A 22,965-nucleotide genomic window follows, 5' to 3' on the forward strand; every position below is an offset into this window, starting at 1 on the left:
ATTTTTGTAGGCGCTTCGGCATTCGGCATGTTTGCTCTCCCCCCTTTCATCCACAATCGAATGGGGAAGCCGAGCGCATGGTGCGCACGTTTAAGACACAGATGAAAAAGTATGTGCACGAATTTCCTGCGGAGGAGACGTTGGCGTTTTTCCTGACGGCATACCGGACCACACCTATGGGAGAATGCAGCCCCGCAGAGCTCCTCCACGGGCGCCAACCTAGGACTCTGCTGCACCTCCTTAGGCCCGGTCCTCGCCAGTCTTCGCAAAACGGAGTACCCGGCTTTCCACCGGGTATGTCGGTCTGGGCACGTGGGTTTGGTCGCAATCCACGTTGGATACCGGCGGTGGTCCTGCGCCGAAATGGCCGCCGGCTCTATACCTTGCAGACGGAGGATCGGGAGGTACGTCATCACCAAAATCAGCTTCGTCCCCGTTTGGGCCCCCACCCTCTGACCCCTCCGGCACCGGCTTCCCCATTGCCGGCACCTGTGTTGGTTTCTCAGGGGACGCTACCACCCCTCCCCCCTGTGATTCCGCCGCACTGCGATGGCTCTCAGCCTTGGCAGCCTCCAGTCACTCCAGCACCAGCATCGCCATCATTAGTGATGCCCCAGCTAGAGCCTGCCCCCCTCGCCAGCCCGGTTGTTCAGCAGGCTGGTTCACCTGTGGTCATCCCTTCCCCTTCGTCCCCGCCACTGGGTCTTGCCCCTCCTGGGGTGGACCAGGATCCAGAGTTTGACGGCCTGTCTCCCGTTCTGTCCCGGGTTCCAGTGGTGGGACGACGGGGGCCTCTTCGTGTGGGTCACTTCCAGCCGTATTCGAAGGTTCCGGCTTGAGGGTTGGCAGATCCCCTCGACTCCAACCTTCCGATGGACGTGGAGGTAGTCACTCCTGCACGACACTCCACCTTCCGACGCAGTGGATCACAGTGGCTTCACCCCCCGAAGGAAGAGGAGTGCAGTAGCCACCAGAAATATCGCGGGAGGCACACATCGGCACGGCGCGTCACGGACGGTAGTTGCCGCAAGTAGAGTCCCGTCCACCAGAGGGCACGCGAGAATTCGGACGCGACCTCTGCCGGCGTAACAACAACAACAACTCAGGCAGCACGGGCCGTGCCCAGTCAGTCAACATCGGGCCTGCCTAGGACTCAGTCCCGGTCTATGCTAAGTGAAATGCTACGTAAATGTGAAACGTGTTACTACAAGCTTCTCGCTTCTCTCTCTCTCTCTCTCTCTCTCTCTCTCTCTCTCTCTCTATCATGTTGGTAAAAGAACACACCTGCACCAACATTTTTTTTAAATTAATTTAAAAACAAACTTGGATAGATGCAGAGTGAGAGTACATATAATAAAATTATTGAGTTTCCTTGAAGGATGTAGATGATTTTTATAAGGGTTACAAAAACACAATAATTAAATAATGTGTACCACCACAGAATGTATCTCTGTGTGATTAAATTTTCTGTTCTGATGAAAGAGAGTTAACTAGTTCACAAGTCTGCACACAAAGACATTTCTGCTACTCAGAATCTCACATTAAAGGTGACTGGCATCTGCTCATTAAATCATTGTTCCCATTATCATAACAATGTAGTTGTATTTAATGGTGCAGACATGTAGCTCTGTGCAATTGCCCTCTAACCTTTCTTTAAAAATAGAGGACTAGCATTCACTGTCTTTCACATACAAATGTCATTAGTGCCCCTGTAATTATTGGTGAAGTGCTGACAGAAAATTGCCAGTTTTTTGCACGTGATTTCAAACAGAACAGTGATTCAGACAGGTTCAATGGCTTTTGTTTTCATTAAACGATTCTTTTGAACTCTATAATTTCTACATAAAATATTTTTTTGCACCTTCACGATAATCAAAGGAAGGGTTTGTAAACTATTTTGTGAGAGACTTCTGAAATTGGAATTATGAATGTTGGGTCTTGTTTTGTCATTCATATATCATTTCATTATTGCAATAAGTTGTTGTTTCTGAGTCATTATCTAAAATTATAGAGGGCAAAAATTTCTGACCTTGACGTTCAATTAATGAGAATTTTCTCTCAAAAATTTTGATGGCTTCTTTAAGAGACATCCTATCCTGACAATGGCTTTGATTTAGTTCAAGGCTTATTTTTCAGTAAGGCTGTAGTTTCTGAAGTCAACTGTTTAAAGGACATCACTTTCCACTCATAAGTGTAAATGTTTCAAGTAACTGTCATTCAGTGTCCATGTGGGAAAAATGACAAAAGAAGCGGGTCAGTAAGGAGATGCGTAATCCTTTAGGTTGGTGCATAAGTTCATAACATTTTTGTTTTGCATGTTGGTATTCTGGTTGCTATGGGCTCATCTAATCGACTGTCATTTTTCATTTGTAGTTCACTGTTGCTATTTGAGTTTACATATTGTCATTCACAGGTAGTGAGTGGAACTGCAGATGGTAGAAAATGGAGTTCCAAGTGGAGAAATAAGAATATTTCAGACATATTCCTTTGTTTGAGTTCAACAGTTGGGTGACAGCAGTAGTGGCAATCAGAAAATTTTGCGCAACATGTTGGGATAATGCCATTGGAGGGATAATGCCCTTGGACAGAGCACAGCAAGAAAAGGATTTTCATGTTTTAAGGAGGATTGTTTTGACATTAGTGACTGTCCATGTTCAGGAAGAGCATCGGGGTTTGATGAAGATCATTTGAACGCATTAATCCACAATGATCCACGTCAGTGTGCTTGAGAACTGCCAAGTGTGATGAACTGTGATCATTCCACCATCATGCGGCATTTGCATGCAAAGAGAAAGGTTCAAAAGTCAGGTGTATGGATACCACATGCTCTAAGCCAAAATCATAAAACCAGTGAGTGGACATATGTGCATCTCTGCTTGCTCATCTTCAATTGACTCATGAACAACACTGACCATTCCTATCCTGTATCATTAATGGGGATGACAAATTGTGTCTTTATGCTAATATAAAGAAAAAAAGGAATGGTTGAGTCCCAACAAAGTAGCAACTCCCTGTATAAAGACCTACGCTTATCCACAAAAGATAATGTTGTGTACCTGGTGGAACAGCGATGCATGGTAAATAATGAACTGTTTCCTGAGTTGTAACCACTGCTACTGACATTTATTGCCAATGACTGAGATATCTTGCTGACATAGCCCAAGAACAGTGACTAGGAAGACTGCTTGAAGTGATGCTACTCCATGATAATGCCAGCCTACATTCTGCTAGACTCACAAAAAGCACTATACCTAGTGCCTCAGATTTTCACCTTTTCCACTTTCTAGTGAACAACCTCCAAGGGACTTCCTTTCCAGATGAAAATGCATTCTGACCATGGCTCGATGAGTTCTTTGCTTCGAAACATCATGATTTCTATAGATGAAGAATTGAAAAGTTAGACCTGTTGCAACACATGACTATTATATTTTAAAGGTATAGTGTGTTATTCTACATAACAACCTTTAACAAATAACATAACTTTCCTAACTTTGAAATTGAACACTAGAGTGTACAACCACAAGCAAACCACCTGGTATGAAGCACTTCTTCTCACACACTATATGTTAAATACATATCTCAAATAAACACGATGTCACACACCACAACAGCATTATGTTACAGATCAAAGCAGATGCCCAGTACCAATCACTTTCATTTCTCTGTACAAGACAATACATCAATAAATGATTTTAAATCAAATATAAACAGGATTTTTGTTCCTGAGCATATTTGACTGAGGACAGGGCCTGCACTTCTAATATGCTTGGGAGGGTGTCATTAGAAATGTGGAGAGTTGGCCACTCCACACTCCCAACCAATTTGTCAGAACTGCTCTTGATGGTGGTCCAAAAGGTGATCCCTCTATTGCACAACTCATAATTATAAATTTTCTTGCTCATAAATGAGCTCAAGCTACTGAAATTTGTCATTATGGATGAAAACATTTGCATGGTGAAAAACATTCTTGAAGATGATTGATGGGTGAATGTATCTGAAGCTCCAGAACAGCCTGGAATATGTTATGGAGGCTGTCAAATGGTCATCACAAACAACCTAAAGTACCATAAAGTATGTGCCAGACGAGTCTCTCACCTTTTGACTGTAGATCAGAAGTTGAGACAACTGGAGATCTGTGAGACACTTACAGCAAGATCTGCGAAAGAAGGTGATGTATTTTTGAGTCTGATCATCACCTGCAATAAAACATGGATCCACCAACACAGTCCCAAGATGAACAAAGTGAGTTTGGAGTGCCAGAGGAAGGAGAAGGCAGCCCCAGTGTCAGTTGACAAGGTTCTTCAACCACTTTCTTCAATGTGTGAGGCATTTTGCTCATTGGTTCTTTGCATGAGTGATGCACAAACAATATAGCTTACTACAGAGAGATACTGAATGAGATAAAGGCAACATATTGCCCCAAAAAATGAGAGCAACAGATTTGAGAGGCCATCCTCCTCCACAATAATGCCAGGCCCCATACTGAAGATCTATCGGTCTCAAAACCTAAAGAACTGCACTGGACTCAACTTGATCATTGTCCCTATGGCCTGGACATTTTGCTCTCAATTTTCATTTGTGTTGACCATTTACAGAAGTTTTAGGAGGGCAACATTCTACAGATGTCAACTTTGATTCCATACAGAACTATTGCGCACAGCTAACGAACATTATTATAAGAAAGAATAGAAATACAGTAATCAATCACAAAGCCACTGGTATTCTTGCACATTAATTCCTGCCATCTTCAGTGCAATTGAGCAAGTTACAATCCAATGAACTCCCAGCAGTACTTGTCACCATATGTGTACCAGTAAAGTCATAAGGTGACATGCACTTCTGGAAGTTTGTTGGATTATAACTCACTCAAATGCAGTGAGGCTGGTAGTCTATAGCTGAAATCTGGATTTAAAAAAAGGTATTGAGACTGACTGCTGTGCTCCTATCCTTCCTTATAGTTTGAAGATGACAAGGGTGTGGAGGGACTTGGTTCTTGACACAACCAGCTTCAGTCTAATATGCTGGGATTAAAATACCTCCCTTCTCGCTGGGAGAATTTACTACTAAAGCAGGAAACTATTTAGAAAAAATACACTACATATGTCTTTTATGTTTCAATAATTTTTTAAATAAAATCCTATTTACATTTGATTTACCCTCACATTATGAATGTTTTCATTTCAGAATATGTGAAACAGTAATGCTGTAGACACTTGGTGTCATATTAATGAGCAGCTATGACGTGACCTACCTCACATTTGTGATGACACGGCTCTTCCTCAGAATATGGTAGATCTGGTCTTCAAGAGCATGTTCCAGCTTCTTTATACTGAGTTTCGCACTCTTGCTTTGTTCTCCAGCTCCTGCACTGGGCCCGATTCCTGCACCAGCTGTTCCATCCACTTTGAAAATAGATGGGCAAGAGTTGAAAAGAAATAACACACGTGGGGAGCATGGCCGTGCATTGTTAATCCACTCCTTAGGCACACCAGTCACTGATCGTAATATTTCACTAACTGTGCCTTGCATTTTCTGTCTGAGTAAAAAGACATTGAGTAAATTAAACTCCTTGTAAGTCTTATACACAGAAATAAACAATATATGAACTAAATACAAAACCAAATCAGCTGCATGAGAGTTAATATATTCAGACCACAGAATAATTAGTAACCTTTGTAAAACTGTGTAGAAGTAATAAATATCTTTTGAGAATGACAGTTTTACATCCTCTCCATCCCCCTCCAGCCCCTGCTGGAAGTTGGTTAGATATTTGTCCCATGTTCCATCTATCATAATTATGACCCCTCTTGCTATGATATGAAACAAATCAGTTTCACATTCAAAATTCGTCTCCTCAGTGGAAAATATGGCAACATGCTGATTGTTTATAGGATTTCTTAAGTATTTTACCACATACATACATTGTTTTATACCTAACTATGTTCAATAAATCACTATATCCGTCTCCTCTGTGTGTGTGTGTGTGTGTGTGTGTGTGTGTGTGTGTGTGTGTGTGTGTGTGGGTCCATGTTGCACACGCAAGTATGCAAGCACACACTTACACACACACGTGCACCCCCCCCCCCCCTACACACACACAGAAATTCTTATATGGAGTAGAAAACCAGAATTATTATGTTTTAAGACAAGTGTGTTGTCTTTATTTACAAGACTTACACCTCCTGAGAGTACATCGTATGCCCAATTATTCATGCCAATCTGGCTTACAGATTATTCATGCACTAAAAACAAAAAAAAGCAGCACAAGCATCATGAATGCAGGGACTAGCAGTGAAGGTTGCCAGATGCTAGGGGTAGCAGCGGGTGCTAAGATAGACCAGCAATGGAAGACAACTGTGTCGAGTCATGCCTGAGCACATGCAGGCATCAGCAGCTGATGCTGCTGCTCCTATCCATCCGTTAGACATTGTCTAAACTACATGTTTAAAAAAATATCTCAGTTATTCATATTTTTCGATTATGCATATGTCTTTTCTCCCACATTACCACGCATAATCAGGAGTATACTGTATATCCTGGTCAGTCAATCTGTCTCTTTGCAAATTCAATGAAGTTTTGACTGCATATTTATTTTTATATTATGAAGAACATAGTCACTTAGAACATCTGTATTTAATTATACAATAAATGTTGTAGGAAAGCTCTTGTAGAATGTTAACATTTTTGGATTAAAGAGACCACTCACTAATAAGCAGACACATTCAGCTGTCAATAGGCACATGCAAAAGAAAGAAAACTTGCTAGTTTTCAGAGTTATCCTTAAACAAGCTATAATAAAATAAATACTTCTTCAGGGATCCACATCTACTGAGTATGTGACTGGTGACCACAGGGTCCCAAGCTGAGCCTGGTATGGCTCACACTTACATATACCAGGCTCCTCTCTTTTTATCTTTTCTATCTGGACATCCACAGCCTCCTCTTGTTCTTTCCTGACCCCGATGCCCTTAGGTCTCAAAGGCTAGGGTGTCTTTCATGTTCCTACCTCTACCTCTCAGGCTGGATGGTTAATGACTTGGAAGATGGAAGGGCAGATGAACTATCTTTTCACCAAAATAGAAGTTCTACATGGCAACTACAGCAAGATGGAGATCACTGGTATCGTGCAGTTGCAAGATAACTAAAATTTCAAAAAGAAGGTAGCATCTGTTCTCCAGTGGAGCGGCTGCAAAAGGCATCCATTCTACACCTGAGGAGTGGCTTCATGCTGGCGGCAGCTTCTAAAATGCTTGGCAACAGGCTTTGTGACAAGCTGGCTGTAACACCACTGTCACATCTTTATGGAAATGCTGGCCCAAGCATTTGATACCATGGTTAGGGTGTCCCCCAAAAGCAACACCTGTTGGCAGGGCCCAGTTAGCATGGCAAGTACGCGAGGGTTACTGTCACATGGGCAGCGACAGCTAGACAAGAGAGGCCACACATTCTGTCTCACATCACTGAATGTTGTGACAATGACTGGCCAATGCAACAAACTAGCTAAGGCACTGGAAAAGAGGCATATCGACATTTGTGCAGCTCAAGAAACAAGGTGGAGTGGGCAAAAGTCATATGAGACTGGTTGTGGTTACAAACTGATATACAATGGAACACACAAACAACCAAGATGTCAGCATTTTCATATCAGCAAAATTCAGTGGTTCTGTCTCTGAGTTGTGGTGTTATGATGATCACCTTATGAAAATTGTCTATATTGCAAACAGACGAAAAGTCCACTTCTTCAGTGCCTATGTCCCAAAACCGACCTGAATGCAGAAACCGAAGATGTCTTTGGGACAGTACTTTATGAGAAGCTGGCTGAAGTCCTAGCACAAGACTACCTCATCATTGCTGAAGACCTGAATGGACATATCACGCAAAGGAAAGAAGATGATGATGCCCATGCTGAACATGGATATGGAGAGAAGAGTGATGGTGGACAGCAAATCCTTGATTGTCCAGAAACTCATGACCTGGTCACCATGAACACTTGGTTCAAAAAACATGAAACTCACCTAATCAAGTACTACAGTGGATCAAATGCAAGTCAGACTGACTATGTCGGTGTAAGATGTCAGTATCTCAAAGTTGTTCCATATGAAACTGTTGCAATGTAACACTGCCAATCATCTGTAAGCTTGGAATAAAACCACCAAGATCTGGGTACTCTGCCAGAAATGGACCATTAAGAATCACATGGTGGCACTTCAGAGAGAAAGAGGCTGACATTATGACAGAAATTACAGTGCCACCAATTACCACAGCAGAAGATAGCTGAACTAAATTGAAGATCTCTGTTCATGAAGCTGCATGCTTTATTCTCGGAAAAACGAAACCGGGATGATGAAGGGATCACAAAGACATGTGGCCTTGGAATAATGATGTTAAGGATGCAATACACAAGAAGAAAAAGTCGTACCACGAGTTTCTAGCAGACAAAACACTATTCTGTTGGAATACTTTCAAATAAACCCATAGAGAGGCGAAGATCACTGTAATCGCAAAAGCAAATGAGTACTCAGATCTCTACACAAAACTAGATACACACGAAGGAGAATGCCACATTTATTGACTTTAGTGGCATCAAAAATGAAACGGGTGAGCTCCTGGTCAACAGGAGGAAAGCAAAGGAATGCTGGCGGAACTACTTTGAGAGAATTTATACCAAGGAATTTCCCCATCCACCAACACCAACCATGTCACCTGTTGAAGGACCAATTAAGGAAATTAACATTGCTGAAGTTGAGGCTGCTGCAACGGAGATGAAGAGAGGGAAAGCCACTGGCCTCGATAACTTCCCAGGATAGTTATGGCGTTCTTAACAGTCAAATGTGGCAAGCTGACTAATGGATGTTTTCAACCATATTGTCAAAGAAGCTAGGATAACAACAGACTGGCAGCAGAGCATCTTCATAAGGAAAGGAAGTCCTGCTGAGTGTTCTAATTACCACCCAATCAGATTACTGAGCCACGGAGTGAAGATCCTTCAACATATTTTTGACAAAAGGACATGTGAAATAGCTCAAATCAGTAGGAACCAAGCTGGAATTGTGAAAAATTGTGGCGCAACTGACACAATGCATGCTACATGGGTGCCTATTGAAAAATATCACAAAAAGAACAAGGTATTGCACCTTGTATTTCGAGACCTTGAGAAGGCTTTCGATAAGGTACCACATGATCTAATTTGGTTAGCACTTTGAGACCACAGTGTTTCGAAGTACCTTGCTGACTGGGCTCGGGTATGTCCAAGTGGCAGCAGGGGCATCAAACAACTTTTGCATCACACTACGAGTCCACCAAGGCTTGGTCTTATCACCATTCTTGTGATGGATACTGTCACTTCAGACCTACACATGTCACTCCCATGAACACTTCTCTGTGCTGAAGATGTCATGCTAGCTGCAGAGAATAAGTTTTATCTCCAACATCAAACACAAGAGTGGAATGCCCAACTCGTGCGATATAGTCTGCAACTCAACACAAAGAAAACTGATTACATGACATCAGATTGATGAGAAATTCGGCACTGATGGAGAAAACCTATAAAGAGAAGAAAAATTTAAGTATCTCGGTTCTACATTCTCCAGCAATGGCCACCTTACAGATGAGATCAGCACAAGTTCACAGGCAGTCTGGATAAAGCAGTGAACGACATCAGGCATCACCTGTGATCATTGGGTTAAGGATCGTCTGAAGTCGAAGATCTACTGGACTCTCACCCATCTTGTTGCTCTCAATAGCACCGTGTGTTGGTCAGCTGCAAAATAGGTAGAACAATGATTGGGGGTCATGGAGACTATGATGATCAGATGGACAGGTGGCATCACTCGGCTGGATCACTTCCCAAGTGACACTATCAAGGAACATTTTGGGGTCACACCAATCCAGAAGAAGATGCGAGAAAGCCATCAGCAGTTGTTTGGATGTGCTGCATGCAAAGCATGATACCGTTGCAAAGGCAGCATACACAGTGGAAGTCAGGGGTAAGACACCCGAGGGATGACCTAGACAATGATGGGCCAACACTCTGCATAATGAACTGAAGGCTGCAAATTTTCATCCCGACATGGGCCACAATCGAACAAAATGGAAATAGCGAATCCACTCAGCACACCCTATTGCCAGGTGGGACAAATGTTAAAGAAGAAGAACGAGAAGAAGAGCTAGAACACACACACACACACACACACACACACACACACACACACACACAGTGCCCCTACATGTTGCAGCTGAATTAAAGGTGCCAGTGCTATTTTTTGGCAGGCTGACTGGTAGTGTGGGTAGGGGAAAACAGAGATAGAGGGGAATGGGAGCATGAGGGTTAAGGGGAGAGGCAGGAGGATGGGGAGGGGAAGGGGGAGAAGAGGGGCAGGGGAGGAGAGGGGACAGCAAGGGAGAAGAGAGGAAGAGGGAGAACAGGGGAAGAGGGGTGAGGGAGAAGGAGGATGGGGAGGGGAGAGGGGAGGGGACAGGGGAGAGGGAGATGGAGAGGGAGGAGGGGAGATGGAGAGGGAGGGGAAGGGGGAGAGGAAGGGGAGGAGGGAGGGAGTGGGAGAGGGAGAGGGAGAGGGAGAGGGAGAGGGAGAGGGAGAGGGAGAGGGAGAGGGAGAGGGAGAGGGAGAGGGAGAGGGAGAGGGAGAGGGATATGGGGCGGGTGGCTAGTGGCTTGGAGAGAAGTGGCTGATTTGCTGACCAGGAATGCAGGAGGGAGGGTGACAGATATAGGAATTGAAATGTGTGTGTGGCTAGGGCCTCCCTTTGAGTACACCAGTTACCTGGTGCAAGTCTTTTTAGTTGGCACCACTTCGGCAACTTGTGTGTCAATGAGGATAAAATGATAATGAAGACAATGCAACACCCAGTCCCCCTGCAGAAAAAAATCTCCGACCCTGCCAAACCCACTCCCCTTTGTGACATTTTGTTGCATGGACCACTTAGCTATGGAGATGTATGGTAGGTATCTGGGCTGGTAAGATTGTAGTGGGCAGTGGGAAATGGCACACACTGAAGGGTGATGAGGGGAAGTGAAATGGGAGGTGGTGACAAGATGGATGAAGGGGAAATCATTGAGTGAAGGGTGCAGGTTACCTGAGATTGAGGCCAGGACAGTTACAGGAACTCCCAACTTCATAGTTCAGAGAAGCTGGTGGGGGAGGGAAGGATCCATATGGCTCTGGTTGTGAAGGAGACACTGACATTGAGCATGCTGTGCTCAGCTGCATGTTGTGCCCCCAAGATGGTCAACTTTGTTCTTGACAATGGTTTGGCAGTGGCCATTCATCTTGGTGGACAGCTGGTCGTACTAACATAAAAAGCTGTGTAGTGTTTGCAGCAAAATTGGTAATATGCCATGGTTGCTTTCACAGGTGGCCCAGCCTCTAAAGGGGTAAGATAAGCCTGTGACAGGATCTCCCCCCCTCCCCCCCCCCCCCAAACACCACCACCACCTTCTCTGAGCTACGAAGATGGGTGTTATCCTTACAAGACACATTCCATTCCAGTTATCAGTCTGGCCTAAATCTCAGGTAAGGTACTGTCCGCACACCCTCTACTCAACAGTTTACCTTTCTTCCATCCTGTCATCCCCCCCAACTCATGTGACCATATTGCCTTCAGCATATGCCGCTTCCCACCGGTTGCTACAGTCCTGCCAATCCATATACCTGACACCCCTCCCTCCTCCATTTCTGACCAACAAACCAGCCACTACTCTCCGAGCTGCTAGCCATCCACCTCCAGTCCCTCTCCCTGCCTCCCTCTCCCTCGCTACCCACCCCACTGACACTACCATCACCCCAACCAGTCTACCTGATGAAAAATAGCTTTGACACTTTTAGTTCATCTAGTGTCGTGTGTGTGTGTGTGTGTGTGTGTGTGTGTGTGTGTGTGTTTGTGTGTGTGTGTGTGTGTGTGTGTGTTTTATTCTAGCTCATCAAAAGATAACTCCAAAAGTTAACAAGTTTTCCTTCTTTGGTGTGTGCCTATTGACAACTCAACACTTCTGCTTTAACCATACTACAAAATTTAAATTCTTCCTCATAGTTTTAACAACATGCTCATAAACTGCAACAACACTGCCTCTGTGAATACTTCTGTCCTTTTCAAGAAATGCAGTGGTATGACACTATCCAAATTGTGCTCAGAGTGAAGATATTAATTGGAAACTTCATTTTCAATAAAAAAAAAAAAAAACATTGATGCCGCAAATAGACGTTCACCATTGCACCTTCTCAGACAGTAGCCATGGTGTTCCCAAACTCTGGTATTTTAGAAAGTGACAAGTTAGCAAGATTATTCTTGTAAAATGCTAGCCATCACAACACAGTGAGTACACAAGATGTGACCTTTTGTGACCTGAAAAATGGAGGCCACATTCATATCCAATGGTTGAAAAGTACAATGTCTATATTTCAGGTCGTAAATGAAGTATAGCACAAATTGTATAAGTCATTCTCATTAGGAGAGTCCAGTGCCATATCAGGTGAGGAATAATTAAAATATAATAAATGTTTAGCAAAGGCAGGGACACACTAACAAGAATACATTTTAAAAATTAAATAGTGATAACCAGATGTGGCATTAAAAATAGCTTTAACATTAGATTAAGGAAAAGCTACCACCCAAATTAATGACAGTTTCTATGCTTCTAACATCATGATAGCAATTTTGAGAAATGGTTCAAGTCTCGAATACTTACCTCACAACATCCAAAGCACGAAACAAATGGACATAGCTGATGTCAAATGTGTGAGTTGGGTGATAAACCACAAGAATATGAGACACAGCAAAAAGAAAAAGCAACGCTCTAGCATAATGATATTTCAGTTCAGCCCACACTGAAAGATAACCCTGTTAAAAAAAGAAATAGTTGTTAGGTGCACTTATTACCAAACCATACACACAAAAGAGCTGTGTATTAATTACATACCTTTTGTTCCATATCTCTTGAGAAAGTATCATACATTTTAACCAAAGAATGAACATCAAAGACTCCTCGTAAGTGAAGATATATAACTCTCTGATTCGTGTCATAATAGCCCTCAATATCACACTGTAATATTTTTAAAAAACACAATGTTCACAGGATATAAATAATAATGATAAAAATAAATACAAATATTGATAAGTTATTACTAACAGTAAAAAACTGCAGTAACAAAACTATGACATTTAATGTACAGGTGACTTTTTTATAGCCTTTCTGAGCAGTATGTGTTTATTAAGAATCTATATTATGAAAAGGACAGATTGCTACTCACCATATAGTGGAGATATTGAGTCACCGATAGGAACAATAAAAATACTGCTAAACAAGTACATTTTTGGCCATAAGCCCTTCTTCTAAAGTACACAGCTTACACACAACATAGATGCAAGCACAACTCACACACATATGACCACTGCCTCTGGCTGCCAAGGCCAGACTGTGAGTAACTGTGCATGATGGTAGAAGCAACATGGGTGCTGGGGGTAAGGAGGAGGCTGAGGTGGGTAGGGGGAAGGATAGCACGGTACCGGTGTGGGATAGTTAAGTGTTGCTTGTGGGGGCATACAGGGATGATGTATGGAGAGGAGAGGTTAGGGCAGCTAGGTATGGTCAGGATGTTAGATGGCTGCCAGAGAGGGGGCGTGGGGGGGGGGGGGGAGGTGCTGGAAAAGATGACAAATAAAATGACTGTGGACTGTGGGTGCATTGATGGAATAGAATGATTTGTAATGCTGGAATGGGAAAAGGGAAGGGAATGATGGGTGAAGGATAATGACTAACAAAGGTGGAGGCCAGGGGGCTTACAGGAATGTAGGATATACTGCTGGGAGATTTCCCGCCTGCAAAGTTCAGAAAAGCTGGTGTTGGTATGAAGGATCCAGATGGCACAGGCTGTGAAGCAGTTCATGAAGTGAAGAACGTTGTATTGGACAGCATGCTCAGAAGCTGGGTTGTCCAGCTGTTTCTTGGGCACAGTTTGTTGCTAATCATTCATGTGGACAGACAGCTTGTGCCTTGTAATTCCCCTGTAAAATGCACCACAGTGGTTGCGGCTTAGCTTGTAGACCACATGGCTGTTTTCACAGGTAGCTGTGCCTTTGATTCTTGTAACCAGAATGGAGTGGATGATGGTGGGAGGATGTATGGAACAATTCTTGCATCTAGGTCTATTACAGGTTTATGAGCCTTCAGGCAAAGGTTTGGGAGCAAGGTTAACAGGGATGGACAGGGATATTCTTTGGTTTCAGTGGGGGCAGAATACCACTGTGAGAGAGGTGGGAAGGGTAGTGGGTGGGATATTCCTCATTTCAGGACACGACAAGAGGTAGTCAAAATCCTGGCAGAGAATGTGATTCAGTTGCTCCTGTCCTCAGTGGTACCGAGTCAACAGATGGATGCTCTTCTGCAGTTGGACAGTGGGACTTTGGGAGGTTGTGGGGGACTGGAGAGATAAGGCACGGAACTGTTCTGTGCAAGTTTGGTAGGGTAATTTCAGTCTGTGGAGGCTTCAGTGACACCAGTGAGACTCTTGGTACACTTTGAGAGGGACTGTTCATCACTACAGTTGCAATGGCCACTTGTGGCCAGGCTGTATGGATGGGACTTCTTGGTATGAAATAGGTCAAGGCAGTTGAAATGGAGGTGTTGTTGGTAGTTGATAGGTTTGATATGGATGTACTGATGTAGCCATCTTTGAGGTGGAGGTCAACAACTAGGAAGGTGTTCTGTTGGGTTGAGGGGACTAGCTGAAGCAAAAGCAGGAGAAGGTGCAAAAAGTTTTGGAGGAATAAAACACAGTCAAGAATCTTTCCTCCAAAAGCCGTAGTCTCACTGAAGTATCAATTCTTTACAAGGGCCCTACCTTTTGCCCCACTCCCAAATTCAGTTGTGCTGAACTTGTTAACGACCTTCTCTCCTTCTCTCAGACACTTTTTTGCCATCAACTCTACCAATCAGTTTCAACCCAAAACCAATGTTGACTCTGCCTGACTTAGTTCACTCCTCCGTCCAACCATGATCTGCCCCCACCCTAAAATCACCCGCTGTTAACTTCCCAGGGTTTCTTAACCATGAACCTTGCCTCACCATCATTCCCCAAATTCCTCATCATGAAAACTAAACTTACATCCACAGGAAGAACCACAGTTCACCACTTAAAACTGATTCTGACCTTATAATTCTACTTGGTGGCAAAGGTTCTACCACTATGGTTCTGAACCACAAGTATTACCTGGCAGAAGGACAACACCAGCTGTCAGATTTGTCCTGCCACACAGTATCCCTATTCCAGAAATTCAGCAGGATCTCCACTCTCTTCAAATCTTTAGGCCTATCCAAGAATCTCTCCCCAGAGTATACCTCTCTCCTCACCTCTACCACTCCCCACACTCCTACATGCATCCTAATGTTCATAAATCCAACCACCAGGTCATCCCCAGTGGCCAGTTTCTGTGCCCCCACTGAGAGTGTCTCTCCCCTCGTAGACCAACACCTTCAGCCTATTACACGCAACCTACCCTGCTATATAAAAGATACCAGCTGTTTCCTCCACCAACTCTTCATGTTCCTCGTCCTTTACCATACAATGCCCTGCTCATAACTACTGACTCCACCCCCCTTTACACTAACATCTCTAACGTCCATGGCCTTGTCGCTACTGAACACTACCTGGACAACCCAGCTGCTGAGCTTGCCGTCCAACACAACATTCTTCATTTCATGGACTGCTTCACAGCCTGTGCCATCAGGATCCTTCCTACCAACACCAGCTTTTCTGAACTTTGCAGGCAGGAAATCTCCCTGAAGTATATCCTACATTCCTGTAAGCCCCCTTGCCTCAATCTTTGTTAGTCACTGTCCTTCACTCACCACTCCCTTTCCTTTTCCCATTCCAGCACTACACATCCTTCTATTCCACCACTGCACCCACCCACCCACGCCCACACACACACACACACACACACACACACACACACACACACACACACACACAAAATAGAAACATTCCACATGGGAAAAATATATTAAAAAAAGGTGCTGTGACTTACCAAACAGGAAAGTGCTGGTAGAGAGACACAATAATAATCATACAAACACACACACAACCCACGGTTGCTTCATCAGGAAAGAGGGAAGGAGAGGGAAAGACGAAAGGATGTGGGTTTTAAGAGAGAGGGTAAGGAGTCATTCCAATCCCGGGAGCGGAAAGACTTACCTTAGGGGGAAAAATGTACAGGTATACACTCGCGCACACATACACATATCCGTCTGCACATATACAGACACAAGCAGACATATGTAAAGGCAAAGAGTTTGGGCAGAGATGTCAGTCAAGGCGGAAGTACAGAGGCAAAGATGTTGTTGAGTGACAAGACATGTACGAGGGGCGGCAACTTGAAATTAGCAGAATGGATGAAATAATTGGTGGCAAAGAAGTGTTTCTGCTGAAGGGATCAGCAGAAGGAGAGTAGGTCTTTGACAAGTGAAACATGGTTAAATGCGAGTGTAAGGCTGAAAGCGAGGCCTTTGGATAGAAATGAAATTCTGTGGGGCAGAAGATTTAGGTGGAAATCTTAACAACAGTGTTCCAGGATTGTTTCAGATCTGGATGCGATGGAGTGTTAGTAGAAAGTTTTGGAGGATGTGGCACGTTGAAAAGTCAGCCAGGTAGTGTCTTGGTGTTATGAGGGATTGACGATGAGGAACACCGGGGGTAGGAGAGAGGTTGGATAGTAATGGTCTGAGACCACAGCAGGATGTCAGCAGGTTGGATAACTTTTGGAGATGGTGTCTCAAATGCTCTTCCATGTGCTGGAGAGCAAGGAATTCTATTTCAGAGATGTGGCGTTTGTAGTAGGTATTGCACAGTAGCAATATCTTGTGGTGGGAGCGGAGGTGTTTCTGGGATGCCTGTGACATGGAGATGTGATTTTGCAGTACCAGCTTTGTGAGAGGCAGGGACTGACAGAATCTGAAAAGGTGAGGGTCATTGTGAAAGGAGGGGTGGGATCCAGAGGAATTTTTGTTGTTAGGAAGGAACAGGAAATATGCACTAATACATGAAAATAGGCAAAAATATGTGCAAACAAATATGTAAAAAAATGTACAAAAATGTGGGAAAAAAGGACAGAATGGATGAGGTATGGGAATATGCATGTGTTGGGATATGGGAAGAGAGGGAGGGGGGGGGGGGGGGAGAGGTGATTGGTTAGATAAGAAGTCTGGGGCAAATACGAGGGCTATTCATAGAAAGTAGGGAACGTTTTGGCATAAAAAAAAGCTAAGTACAAGAAATACATTTTATTATATACATCTGAAAGAGTGTCTGACATACTACTTTTCCACATAGTCACCAAACACATTGAGGCACTTATCATAGTGGTGGACAAGATTTGAAATACCTTCGTCGTAAAATTCTGCCACCTGAGATTTCAGCCAGTGAGTCACGCCGACCTGGAGTTCCATGTCATCATCAAAGTGCTGCATTGCAAGCCAGTTCTTCATCTTGGGAAACAAGTGGAGGTCACTTGGTGCAAGATTGGGGCTGTAGGGCTGATGAGGGAAAATTTCCCATTTGAATGAATTAAGGAATTCTTTAGTGCAGTTTGCCATGTGAGGTTGGGCATTGTCGAGCAAACACAAAATTTTGAACGTCAGCTTTCCTTGGCACTTATTTTGAACTGCTCTTCTAAGGCTGTGCAAAGTTTGACAGTACCGGGCAAAATTTATGGTTGCTCCATGTTCGAGATAATAAATAAGAAGCATGCCTTGCCTATCCCAATACAGTGTTGCTATCAACTTCCTTGATGACAAGGTTTGCAAACATTTTCTTGGTTTTTGAGGGGACCCTGTGTGCCCCCACACCATGGACTGTAATTTTGTCTCGCAATTGACGTGTTTCACCCAAGTCTCATCACCGGTTATGATTCGATCCAGTAATGGATCACCATGTTTGTGGCAGGCCTCCAGAAACGGCAACGTTGCCCCCATTCACTGTTCTTTATGGTGCCCTGTAAACATTTTGGGCACCCATTGTGCACAAAATTTGTGGTAGCCTTGCTTTTGAGTGACAATTTCAAACAACAAAGTCCATGAAACTTGTGGAAAAGAAAGAGAAAGATCCATTATTGTGAAGCAATGTTTTTCACAAATCGTTTCATCAGCTGTAGCGACAAGATCGTCAGTCACAATGCTCGGGTGTCCACTCTTCTCTTCATCATGAACATTGGTTCGGCCATTTTTAAACCAAATGCACCATTTCTGGATGGAACATTCACTCATTACATTGTTTCCATACACTTCACACAGTTTATGATAAATTTCTATAGGTTTTGGGTTTTTTGCCAACAAAAACCGTATCACAGACTGCACCTCACAACTGGCAGGATTTTCGATTGCAGCGCACATTTCAAATTCGAATATCGAAAAAACCAGACGTGCAGAGACATTCCCGGTGTCATGGATGGATGCCGACTGGGCTGCCGAGCACGCACATACCAAAATATACAGGATGGGCGCGTGCCTAGCAGCGTCAGACGGAAACGTTCCCTACTTTCTGAATAGCCCCACTGTGACAGTTCCAATTTTGTTTCAATCCCATACCCCAGTGTATTTTTCATAATGAATAGCCAGAATTGAAACCTGCCAAAAGAATTTCACTTCTGCAGCTCGATATTCTGACAAATTTGAAAACAATTTGCAGCACATAGTGTACCGTCCCTTACTTCCTATCTCCAATTAGAGTGCTTACATTTTCATCTCAAATTTCTTTTGTATGTTAAAGACATAATCCATTTTTATCATCCGCCACAACAGCTATGGACATGACAGGTTGTCTACACTATATGACGTGGAAGTTACAAACTTTAAACTAAAGCCTTTTTAATATTTCACTGTGCTTGATGAACCTGAGTGATTTATAGGGCAAAATTTAGTACATAATCAGAAACAATACTTTATTGGGATCAGGAGTACTACTATTATATTTTATGCTAGGAAAACAGGTAAAGATTGTGGAGGAAAATTGTCATATAATCACTGCAGTCTACAAAACTATATCAAACTGTTTGCATGATGATCATAAAATATATTGTGATGATGCCTGAAATCACTCTCTAGGTTTACATGTTTGTAATTACAGCAATAACAAGAGTCATAACCACACTAACACTTGTATCTCAAGGGAATAACTATTGCTTTTTATAACATTATAAGCATTATAACATTACATGTGAACACTTACCAAATTATTCTTGTCAACATCAGGATCCTCAAGCAATGACTTGTGAAAAATTTGTTTACCTAATATCTCATCAATTAGACCTGCTTTGCAGCCACGAGCAGAGATTGGGGATTTACCAAAAAATGACACTACAGCAACTTTCTTATCATTCAGTAGTATTTGTCTGAAATAAACACATTTCATCGGTGTAAATAAGAAACAGTCTTTTCTGTCAAATGTTTAGTTTCTAATATAAGGTGCTATATAAACATGCAAGCATAACTCTTGGTTGTACAGTATGTCATATGGCAGCTCATCCCTATCAGATGTAGATTTATCTTCTCCAGATGGTGCTATAACTATTTATGGCATCCCCAACCTCGACAATGACATATTAATATCATTCCCTTTCTGACTGGTAGTCTGAGATGCCATTGATAAGGAATGAGTGACAATGGAACTTAAAGTAATGAAGCCACACAATCATGGGATGAGTTCTGTCAGGAGAGAGAAGAAATAAAATCTTTGAGGTTTCATGATGACATTGTAATTCTGTCGGAGACAGCAAAGGACCTGGAAGAGCAGTTGAACAGAATGTACAGTGTCTTGAAAGGAGGATATAAGATGAACATCAACAAAAACAAAACGAGGATAATGGAAAGTGGTCACATTAAATCAGGTGATGCTGAGGGAATTAGATTAGGAAATGAGACACTTAAAGTAGTAGACGAATTTTGATATTTGGGGAGCAAAATAACTGACGATGGTCGAAGTAGAGAGGATATAAAATGTAGAATGGCAATGGCAAAAAAAGCGTTTCTAAAGAAGAGAAATTTGTTAGCAGCGAATATAGATTTAAGTGTCAGGAAGTCCTTTCTGAAAGTTTTTGTATGGATTATAGCCATGTATGGAAGTGAAACATAGATATAAATAGTTTAGACAAGAAGAGAATAGAAGCTTTCAAAATGTGGTGCTACAGAAGAATGCTGAAGATTATATAGGTAGATCACGTACCTAATGAGGAGGTACTGAACAGAATTGGGGAGAAGAGAAATTTGTGGCATAGACTAGAAGAAGGGATCGGTTGGTAGGACACATTCTGAGGTATCAAGGGATCACCAATTTGGTATTGGAGGGAAGCGTGGAGGGTAAAAACTGTAGCGGGAGACCAAGAGATGAATACACTAAGCAGAGTCAGAAGGATGTAGGTTGCAGTAGTTACTCAGAGACGAGTAACCTTGCACGGGATAGGGTAGCATGGAGAGCTGCATCAAACCAGTCTCTGGACTGAAGATCATAACAACAACAACGTGGACCATGAATGCAGTATCAGGCTAATTACTGCATGCGCCAACACATTTAAGCAGTCATAAGAGTAGGAACAAATCCAAACGCGTGATACAACAGGATGTACCATTTGCCATGCATCTCCGAGAAGTTCACAGAGTATGGATATACATGTAGATTGTACGCTGTTTTGTAACTGCCTGGTGGATTAAAACTCTGTGCATTATATAAAATTGTACTTCATTGCATTCATTCAAATTCCAGAATTAGTGAATAAAACAGAAATCACAACAGGCAACATTCACCTGCAAATGAAAATCTAAATGAAATGTGACACGTAATTGTATTATTAATGTATTTGAGTATAATATAATGTATATTTCTTTATTTATTCATTTATTTCACCTGTCATGATGATGATGAAGATGATGATGATGATGATAAAATAATGATAATAAATTTATTGTGCACATTACGCCCTATTATCTAGAAAACATAAATCCACCTTTTTGTGGACAGTAATAAATTTAGGTATTAATTATTCATTCCTGGTGCATAGAAACATAAAAAGTGTTAATTCTTCAAAAATGCTGCTACTACAACTACTTTCTATGTCATCAAACTACAATACAAAAACCGCTTAACCAATTATACAATTATTACTACTACTTTTAGTGCTACAAATTCTGTTTGGTTTCTGTTCATTTATTAGGGTGCATCTATACTGTTGACATTTGTTTCTGCAGCTAGATCCAACATCATACCACACTGGCTAACAGCATTGTCTGCTGTATTCCTTGGGCGTGAGACAGCAAGTCAGCAGCATTTCTACATTACACACAATTCCATGATTCACTGTAAACTCTTAGAATCCACACTTCCACAGTCACTTGCACCAACACAGAATAGATTCTTGAAAAACCATTTCGCTCAGTTCTCTCCATCTGAAGAGTATCTCATTTAGTTGGGATGGCATCATGCTACCATGTGGTTGTATGCCTTGTGATGTCTTTCTTGGCCTCCCTGGATACTGCAGCTGTAGTATGGTCCAAGATGCAATAGGTTGACTGCTTTGTGATCCTGCACCCTTAACACCTGTTGGCTATTACCTGCTGCATCTTCGTAGAACATTCAGTCCAACAAAATGTGCTCTGGAGTTCCTACACTGCCACATGTGCAACTATCATTAATTTTTTGCAGGCATGTAGCGCACAGACCATGATCAGACAGGTAATGTATCAGTTTACTCAACAGCTGAAGAAATGTCATTTTCAATCTCTCCCTGATGTTAGGAAGAAATTTATATGTCCTCCTGCCTGTGCCTAAAGAGTCCTATTCATTTTGTCACAGTTCCAATTATTATTTGTACTTCCATTTCATTGCCTTTCTTTAACCCTTAACATGCTCTGCTTTTCCTAATTAACAAGTCCGGTGGGTATAATCCTAGAATTACTAACAATGCATTATTCAGTGTAGTGCAGTAGGTGTCCACTAATCTTAGTAGCACTCCTTGTTGAACTCTTATGACTAATAAAGCTGGCTTCAGAAGCTGCAAGCTATGATCCCAAATGCTTACTGCCATATCCTATGACTGATGCTATGGATTGACAGTATGTTCTCATTATTTTCAAGGGATGTTGGAATTGCCATTTGTGATGATTAAGATTTTGTTCATCATGTATGTATCTTTTCTGTTTACTTCGCCTATATGATGTGCAAAATTATGACATCCTTCCAGGAAAACCCATAGATATCTTGTTACTGTACGTCTTCTAACACTTACTATGTTTAATTTTACAATCTGTATAGGTTAATTGTTATCTTTTCAAATGTAATGAATGTCTTATTAAGTCCAAATGTGTTAAGCTTAATTCTAAAGCATCTTATGTGGTCTGGTTTTTTTTGTCATTTATTTCATTCTTCTGGTTCTTCCACATTTCTCCGTAGGATTTCAGCACACAGCACTTTACTAGGCTAAATATATCTACATTTCTGTGTTGAGAAGAACCACTTTCATCTGATCATTTCATGTGTTTTGGAAATGAGAGATGACTTGTCCTATATCATGTGTACTTTGTACAATATGTGATCCACAGGATAAATAAATAAATACAAATACAAATAGTGGTTCTTCTCAACACAGAAACATAAATATATTTAGTGCAGTAAAGTGCTGTGTGCTAAAACCCAACACACACTTGTGGACGAACCAGAAGAATGATGTAAACAACAAAAAAAGCTGGACCACACAAGATGGTTTAGTATAAAGCAAAACACATTTGGTCTTAATAAGACTTTCATAACATTTGAAAAGATTGTAAAATTAAACACAGTAAACATGGCATGGTAATTAACGAACACAACATGTACATCTGCACCTGCAGAAAAAAAAGAAACCAAAATAACAAAGAAGATAACATGTTCAATTTTAGCTTAGGGTTTCTTGCTAGATTCCCTTTCCGCA

At 42.2% G+C, this 22,965-nt stretch overlaps 1 protein-coding gene across 3 annotated transcripts in view; it reads right to left on the reverse strand.

Moving 5' to 3' along the window:
- Positions 1-22,965, reverse strand: part of LOC126162764 (nonsense-mediated mRNA decay factor SMG8) — a 101,666-nt gene that overhangs the window by 73,535 nt on the left and 5,166 nt on the right. For all 3 annotated transcript variants that reach the window (XM_049919455.1, XM_049919454.1, XM_049919456.1), the window contains exons 2-5: positions 19,236-19,398; positions 12,935-13,057; positions 12,704-12,855; positions 5,252-5,536 (exon numbers count right to left, since the gene is read on the reverse strand). In XM_049919455.1, the coding sequence (XP_049775412.1) occupies positions 5,252-5,536; positions 12,704-12,855; positions 12,935-13,057; positions 19,236-19,398 (723 nt within the window). The remainder of the gene's footprint in view (positions 1-5,251; positions 5,537-12,703; positions 12,856-12,934; positions 13,058-19,235; positions 19,399-22,965) is intronic.

Source organism: Schistocerca cancellata, chromosome 2 (assembly GCF_023864275.1).
Source record: "Schistocerca cancellata isolate TAMUIC-IGC-003103 chromosome 2, iqSchCanc2.1, whole genome shotgun sequence".
Classification (NCBI taxonomy): domain Eukaryota; kingdom Metazoa; phylum Arthropoda; class Insecta; order Orthoptera; family Acrididae; genus Schistocerca; species Schistocerca cancellata.